Source organism: Schistocerca gregaria, chromosome 4 (genome assembly GCF_023897955.1).
Source record: "Schistocerca gregaria isolate iqSchGreg1 chromosome 4, iqSchGreg1.2, whole genome shotgun sequence".
In the NCBI taxonomy this organism is placed as follows: domain Eukaryota; kingdom Metazoa; phylum Arthropoda; class Insecta; order Orthoptera; family Acrididae; genus Schistocerca; species Schistocerca gregaria.
This window is the reverse complement of record NC_064923.1, coordinates 575,581,262-575,590,243: the sequence shown is the minus strand read 5'-3', so window position 1 is coordinate 575,590,243 and position 8,982 is coordinate 575,581,262. Positions and strand designations below refer to the sequence as shown.

At 38.4% G+C, this 8,982-nt stretch overlaps 1 protein-coding gene across 1 annotated transcript in view; it reads right to left on the bottom strand.

Moving 5' to 3' along the window:
- Nucleotides 1–6,597: 6,597 nt before the first annotated feature.
- LOC126266725 (probable cytochrome P450 301a1, mitochondrial) overlaps nucleotides 6,598–8,982 on the bottom strand; it is a 172,134-nt gene continuing 169,749 nt past the window's right edge. The window contains exon 12 of the mRNA XM_049971201.1: nucleotides 6,598–7,686. Within this exon, the coding sequence (XP_049827158.1) occupies nucleotides 7,576–7,686 (111 nt within the window). The 3' untranslated portion in view covers nucleotides 6,598–7,575. The remainder of the gene's footprint in view (nucleotides 7,687–8,982) is intronic.

The following is an 8,982-nucleotide window of genomic DNA, read 5'->3' as shown; positions in this document are numbered from 1 at the left end:
TTTTTTGTTTTCTATCCGTCTTTTGTCTCTTGAGAGCCGAAGCTTAATTCAGACGTAAAACCTTATTAGCTAGTCTTGGTCGGATTAAGACGAAAAAACTCATTGATGTGCAGACGTGTTGTGAAAGTTTGTATGAAATTTGGAGGTTGAAAGCATCAACGCAAAATATATTGCATTCAACACCAAGATGGTTTTAGTTTGTATACATTAGTAATTCCTGGACAATGAAAATTTATTACAAGATTTCGGAGCAGCTAAGACTTTCACGCAGAAATGAAGTAGGAGATTTTTGAAGACCTGGACGCCGCACGCGAGAAGACATGTTAACGTGGTAAAGGATGAACTCTTATCTACGTCATTTCCCCCTGTTAATCACATTTGTTATTCTCTGTTTTTTTTTCAAATAATTTTTGTAGTGGAAATTGGTTTGACTTTTGCTCAGAAACGCCACAAGGACCACCCCAACAATAGCTTTTCCGAATCACGAAGTCCGATAACTATTCTGTAATACGAGGTCCGACTTGCATTTCATTCTTTCCCTTTTTCACGGTCATTAACGATTTTAAGAACCCCGCTTTACTCACGATCTCTTCCCACATTTTCAACCTTTTCTTTTCTTTTTTATTAACCACTACAGCCGCGAGGTCCCTTGCGGAGCAGGTCCGGCCGCCTTGGTGCAGGTCTTATTACATTCGACGCCACATTGGGCGACCTGCGCGCAGGATAGGGATGTAATGATGATGAAGACAGCACAACACCCAGTCCCTGAGCGGAGAAAATCCCCGACACAGCCGGGAATTTAACCCAGCCCCTTAAGACGGTAATCTGTCACGCTGACCACTCAGCTATCGGGACGGACCCTTTAAGAGGTAAAGCTGTGCGACGCTGTCGAGTCTAATCAAGAAATAGCTGTGTATTTCGAAACACATACAAATCTTTTGGCTGTAGCATGTTACGGTGGTAGAACCAAAACTGACGCTATCTCTGAACTTAAACAGAGAAATATTGAACTTCTTAAGCCCTGACAAAGATTTTTTTTTACTAAGAGATGTAACGAAGTGTAATACTAGGTCTTGAAAAACATATCTTAATTGTACAGCTTTGTTGTTAAATGTAAATTACTAGGAAAAATTAATGTAACACCTAAGGCCCTAAGATCTAAGAATATCGACGCTGCGGCTGAATATTAACTCTTAGGAACGTAGCCGCCAATAAAGGATAATTCAGCAAACTGCTTGGCTAACCTTTAAACATCCGTGAAAGATGAGCTATCAAGTGTCGATTTCCTAACAAACAAATAAAAACACTGATGATGCACTTTCACGAGAATTGTGAGTACGAGGCTGGCCGGAGTGGCCATGCGGTTCTAGGCGCTACAGTCTGCAGCCGAGCGACCGCTACGGTCGCAGGTTCGAATCCTACCTCGGGAATGGATGTGTGTGATGTCCTTAGGTTAGTTAGGTTTAATTAGTTCTAAGTTCTAGGCGACTGATGACCTCAGAAGTTGAGTAGCACAGTGCTCAGAACCATTTGAACCATTTTGCGAGTACGAGATGCTGACAATGTCAGAAACTAGACCAACGAATACACTTTTACAACTAACTAACTGGCGCACATTTCGTCAGAGTTCACAGTTATTCAAGGAGCATGAATGACACCGAAAAGTGAAGTAGAAGGAAAAGTTACCACCTATTTTTAAAACAAATATGAATATAAAATTGTTGATAATTTTTTATTTTACAATGTTCAGCATTTTGAGACGTGGGCTGCAGAAGCAGAAATTCATAGGAAATAGATTGCAACAGTTACAAGATGCTGTGCTCTAGCTGACGATTTTGAATTGTTCATTAAACAACTTCACTCAGGATTTAACTTTTTAACTAATAAATACAATGAGATATAACATGAAACGAAATTTTAATTTAAATTTTTAGGACACACCTGTACAGTAGTTCTTCTTAATCCTTTATTTTCAAACGTCAGTGATTGTAGGCATCCTTTTACTTAGGACTCGAACAGCCCTTGGCAGATATAGAATGCTACGTACTTGCTTGATATCAGTGACTGCAGATGGCAGCACCAATAGGCTATTGGTTATTATAGTTTCAAAATGGAAAAAAAAACTCACGGAGTTGATGGCAGGTAAGTGTGTGATTTTAATCTTTGTAATCCTCAGATGTTCTCAGTAAGAACTCAGAATAAATACTACAAATATTTTATACAGCGCCTAAAGTGTAAGCAGAAAGCTTTATTTCCTAACTGCTTCGCAGTTTTAGATAGAAAATCATGACCTAAAACCGAATTCAGCTATACTAGACGACAGTGCACACGGAATAGAATTCAGGCCTCATGTTTGAAAGCTACAAACGAATGCTAAGCAATAAACGGTCCTTTTCCAATTCATATCATCTGACTATCTCTCACAGAATTTACACAAGAGCACTTCCACTGTTAATATTTTATGATATATCCAGATTGCAAAGCAACTATGTAAATACTCGGAATCAAAGCACAACATCAAAAAATCAAATAGGAAGTTGTATTTACAAAATACATGTTTGATGGTTCAAATGGTTCTGAGCACTATGGGACTCAACTGCTGTGGTCATTAGTCCCCTAGAACTTACAACTACTTAAACTTAACTAACCTAAGGACATCACACACATCCATGCCCGAGGCAGGATTCGAACCTGCGACCGTAGCAGTCGCACGGTTCCGGACTGCGCGCCTAGAACCGCGAGACCACCGCGGCCGGCAAAATACATGTTTGAAAGGTATACACAACCCTCTTAGCATTAATGAAATGTGTCACGCTTTCTGTGTCGTAGACGTAAGTGACTACTTTGAAAATTTGTGTCCTAAAAAACCAGTAAGTGTAAACAGATGAAATGCTCGTACACAAAGGGCTACAAATAGAATCAGAATAAACTGCAAAAATGTATCAAGTGACATGGATCATTAGAGGATTAAATTACATTACCAACTGAACTGTGGAATTCCAACCACAATGATAATAAAATCAATGTGTATGTATGCATTATTCAAGAAAGAAAAACATTGTAGTTTAACATCCCGTCTACAGTTACGTCATTAGAGAAAGAGCACAGGCTCCAACTGAGGAACGATGTTATAGGAAGTCGGCTGCGCCCATTTCTAAGGAACTATCCCGGTATTAGCTTTAAACTGTTTCCGAAAATCACGAAAAACTGGAATCTGACAGACCAGATGATGATTTTAACCACCATTTTCCCGAATTCGAGTACACTGTGTTAGAACTCTTATATTCAGGACCTTGCAAGAAGAAATAAATTTCTCCCTTAACAGTATAACAAGTATAACAAGTTTCTGTAATTCATATATTGTTTAAGAGCTCCCATTTTAAATTTTGTGGTTCATAAAAAATGCTGTAATTCACTCTTCGCTTTTGCTTCGTCTATATGGACTATTTAATGTAGATAAGTTGTAAATAGGGTGAATAAATTTTGCTCCTTTCTGTGTTTGTTGACACGAGCTGTCATCCTTTGCTTTGTCATCTTTGGCTTGGTAACTTAAGGTTCTGTGTGCTCCACGAAATCTTAATACGAAGAAGCGGGTGGGCACATCCCGTTTCTTGTTTACTACCTTAGCGTGCAAGTTCTTTGGGTTTAACTCACCTTGTTAGAGAATTTGATCCTTATTCAATTCAAAGCATTTGTTATAATCGTTGCTTGAGCACCTGTGCGTTTATTATTTAACTTTTATCTCTAGGGTTTTGATTCAGGTCGAGGTCTCTGTTTCAAGTGCTAATGCATCTATGTTCATTACAACTGCTGGGGTTTGAAATCAATCTTAATTATGCATTTTATGTGTGCCAAACTTGTAGAGTTATTTGAAGCGAATGTTCTAATTTTTGTTTGAGCGCAAGTGCGTTCCCCAAATTTTGTCACAGTTGCTATTAATCTTTGTGCACATTTAATTTGCTTTCTGAAGTGATTGGTGATTGGTTAAGACGTGTGCAGCACTCGCCATTTGAACACTTGTGCGTTGTAAAGGAGTTTTCTTGGCGTTGATTGTAACCAAGCATAGTTCAATTTGTTTTTGACAGAAATACTCTTGTGATCAATCATAGAGTGTATAGCTTTAATTTGGTCTGTTGTTATTTTATGCATTTCAAGTTGTTTTACGTCTGTGTTTTAAAATGAGTGGCTGAGATAACCGCAGCACCCTCAGTGATGAGAGTGCGGATGTGGCATGCGGCACAATCGTAGCCAAGAATTTAAACTCCGAAGTTAATATTTGCGAAGCACTGCGGAAGCGTTGTAACTATTCATACTCTTGTGTGTCTACTGATTAACCTGTGGAGTCAGAGTTTATACTTCTGAACTTCAGCTGAAATTTCTTTATTGCACTATTAATTTTTACATTTTCATGAAATTTGGCGATTGTAATAAAGTTAATTTGAAATTTATTTGTGACCAAATGGTGTTCAAGCTCTGTTTGAAATTTATTTGTGTCCAAATGGTGTTCAAGCTCTGTTTACCCAGCCCTTCGATCCAAAAGGCAATCAAGAGACAGGCCGCATTTCAAAGGGGTTAGAGAGGAAGGGAAAGAGAAGCGCAGTATAACGCCAAATGATAAAGAGAGGAGAGAAATGACGGCGCGACTAACGGAGACGGAAAGAGAGAGAAGCGTAACTGGAATGAAGTGGAAGCATTTCGTTTACTATTGTAAGAAAAAAAACAACCATACCTGATATACAAGGTGTATCAAGTAGAATCGTCCGATTTGGCACGTCTATATTTCTGAAACTAATAAAGACATACGACGAATTTTACTTTTTGATGAACAGGAAACTCAAAGTTTTTTTTTTTCATACCTTTTCATAGGTGTTCAATATGGACCCCTTGAGATGCACAGCATCCTTGTGAAACTATTGCGGATGCGTTCAATGTCTATGCCAGACACTCGAGGATGGCTCGGCGATTTGCCTTTACACAAACAACCTGTTTCTCGGAATTGTTCACGCCATTGTCTAATGCTCTGTGCTGTAGAAGGGTTCACACCATACGTAGTAAGAAAGTCACGCTGAACAGTTATTACTGGCGCGGACTATGGAAAACGTAGAACACAAAACGCTTTCTGTTCTCCCGACACCATTTTTACTAGAACTGAAATGGGCGCACAGTGCTGCTACCTAGCGGGAACCATGTAAAACTCGAGAGTTTGCTCTTTCCAACAGTACATTGTTCACACACATATCTCAAATAACATTATAGTTATGATTTTTTTTAAATCGGAAGATTCTTTTTGACACAGTCTGTATTTTGAGGTAAAAAATATGAGGTTCACAATAAAAGTACTTCAGCTTGTTCTTTATAGTAGTAGAGTATTTAATTTTTTTGAGATTGCAAGTGTTCCAGAGACCGAAAGCAGCGTTTCGTTTTATGCGTGCTTACAGCTATGGTATTATGTATGTATGTATGTATTGAACTGGGGACCTAGAAACGACAGAGAGGCTTCGTCCCCGCCGTAGCCCGCAGTGGTACACAACCCCATAATTGGCCACATCAGTCCACTCACTTGACCACCTCCCCGCACCAAACCCAGGGTTATTGTGCGGTTCGTCCCCCAGTGGACTCCACGGGAACGTCTCATTCCAGACAAGTGTAACTCCAATGGTTTCGTGGTAGAGTAATTACGGTGGACGCTTACGTGGTGACAGTGTTTGCGCAGCAATCGCCGACAAAATGTAACTGAGGCAGAGTAAGGGGAACCAGCCCGCATTCGCCGAGGTAGATAGAAAACCGCCTTAAAAACTATCCACAGGCTGGCGCCGGGCAGATTCGTGCTGGGGACCGCACGCCTTCCCGCTCGGGAAGCAGTGCATTAGACCGCACGGTTAGCCAGGCGCGCTACAGCTAGGGTACTATATAATATGTTCATTCCGGCATAGTTCCGTAGTGTCTAACGAAATTTCAACCAATCTCCATATGTATATGACACTATCAGTAAGCACATGCTGTTGAAGAAAGACACCTCTAGCATCTTTAGTAATGAGGGTGAGGGTGTGGCATTCGACACAGTTGTAACCAGGAACTTACAGTCCGATTTTAACATTTGAAAAGCATTGTGAAAGCTTTATAGCTATTCAAATTTGTGTGTATTTTTGATATCAGATCAGGATAAAAACGTCGAACTGGCTGCCAGTGAGTGATTGTGTTGTACATGTGAATGACTTAGTACAAAATGTGTTTGGTTCCATGATTTATGACGAAAATTATAAACAAATAAAGACTTTGTGGCGTACAGCTGTACATAAAAAGACAATATATAGAGTTATCATGCAATGATTTTCGCTTATGTGGTATGTTAATTAGACCTGGAACGAAAACATTGTTTTCACTGACGACCGTTTAGTGTGGCTAGTTTTTATTACAGTGTTTCTGTTCGAAATACATTACTCGACACTCCAGGACAGGTGTGTGTTGAGTGCTAAAATTCGTAAAATGTGAGTTGACTTTCTTGTGTAGCCGACAAACCGCGCTGCCGCAAACAACATAGGGAGATTCCATACCTTCCCATATATAATGTAAAATTGAAATAAATATATCAGGTAATTCTGGATCATTAGCAGTATTCTTTATTGTTGGGACTAATTTCGATCAAAAAGTCATCTTCAGTTGAGCTTTAAAAATGTTGTCATGTGATCAGAACCATGTACACAACCGTAATATGTATATCTCTTTGATTGATTGAATGACCTTTTACACTGTAGATATTCACTACACTGCTTATATAAAGAGACATCAACCAATCAACGTGTCAGTTTCATTGTGACTTTGGCAATTATAAGAACATATTTGACATATTTGTTATATCATGTTGTCTGCAGTTGGTGATTCTGTGACTCAAGCATATAACAGATATGATTATTTTTCATGTTCACAAAACTTTTGTCTATGTTTTTGACCCAAAACGGTTACTATAATGATATCAGTTGAAATTATTTTCTGAAATATGAGAAATTATTTGCACAATATTCCAGATAACGTTAGCTTGTAGGTTTTGAGCACATACAAAGATCGGCTGAAGGTGATTTTCTACTCTTAACAGTAAAAATATGTCTCTGAAGCAGCTTTTTACTTATACATAATGGCATTCTTCAAATATTTTGAATTTGTAAAACACTGCATATTTTAGTTATTTCATATGTAACCAAACGATATATTTTGATTATCAAAATAGTAAACAAAATTCACAATAATATGCTGTGACATAGTAGGTATAACAGTCAACGTCACTACTATTAATAGCACTAATTGTTGCTCTTCTTTCTTTTCACAAATAAGAAATATAAAAGTATACAACCTTATATTTGTCAAAATGTAAGGTGTAAATATGGTTATATTCATTAAAATAAAAGTAAGATCAGTTTCATTTGCCGACTTTGGGGATGGCATAAAGCTATGAAAAATCACATATAAACACTGAGAAACGAGTACAGCGAACACTGTTGCACAGCGTCAATGGCAGTCACTGCAGGCGTGTGACTCAGTTGCGCAGCTACAGCTGGGTGTGTGGGTGTGCCGTCACAGCTACTGCTCCCTTTCAGTGACCTTAAGGGTGAGCGGTGTCACTGGCACGTGCAGCACCGTCGTTCTCCAGCGCATCTCGCCATCAAATTCCAGCTTGAAGCGGCGCACAACCTGGAAACAGATGCGAGCAAGAAAATTGTAACATCGCCTGTGATCACCCGCTCACCCCCCATAAAACCCAATTCCTGATGACCTCATAGCACCGAGTATTAAACTTTTAATTGGTGCACAGTTTTCGCGCCAGGCATCTATCTAGTCGAGTCTTGTTTATCTCTATATTTGAAAAAAAAAAAATCATCGGAAAATCAAGGAAAAAATTAGCAGAACCATATGTCAAAAGTTGATTACACATTGGTAGAAAAACGTCACTGTCAGGTTTAACTGTTTAGCATAAGTATTTAAGAGTTCCAGCAGGAAGTGTAGAGGTAGCAGGGAAACAATTAGAGATACTTAAACAAATGACAAAATAAACAGGTTACAAGTCGTCTTTGTCAAACCAGGGACGACGACAAACAAGACTACACCACCATAATTAAACACGAAGTACGAAAATATAAGGAGAACAGACAAATATAGTATTTTGGAGAAATCCTCATGACTAATAGGGGTGAGAAAGTCATCAGAGCAAGATTATGAAGATGGACTTAGTACTTCATTAATAGTAAAGAATAACTCCCTATAATCACAATTCATCATTGTAAGACAGCGATTTGGCCAGAACGCAAACATCCCTCAGAGACTATAATTTTAGTATCAGTAACACAAAACGAAGAAATCAGGAAAACGGACAGAACGATTATGAGAAAGACGTTAGGAAATAGAACAACAGTAAAAACATTTAAATCAAGAACTAACACATACATATGCAAATATGTAGCAAAAAGTTATAGATGAAATTGTAATATGTACACTAATGTTGTATGGACACTCTTAATAGATGATTTGTACCAGACTGACAAGAAAAATCATACACTAGATTAAAAAATTGAAAGGGACACGCAACTGGCCTAGGAAAGTGTGTGAAGACCTTTGCAGATATTGGAATAATCAGCAAAACATTGAAGACAGGAGAAAACACTCATAAAATGACGAATTAAGGTACCTTCGAAGACAAAATATCCAAGTATACGGAAACGAAATTCAACATGAGAAGAGAAAAAAGAAAAATCTGAGCAGAGGAAGGACTGTTGGATAAAAAGTAAACCTAACTGCACTAATTTATTCGTGTACTTCGACAAAATTCTTTTTGAAGCCTAAGTCATTAATTTACATCACTGTTGCATGTCTTCTGATCTGTCAAAAACACTAACATAATACATTCAAAGAACACACAAAAGCTGTGTATGCACCATTTATGATACAATGTCATTTATGAACCATGTTAAACTCACATAGTTCAGAGCGCAA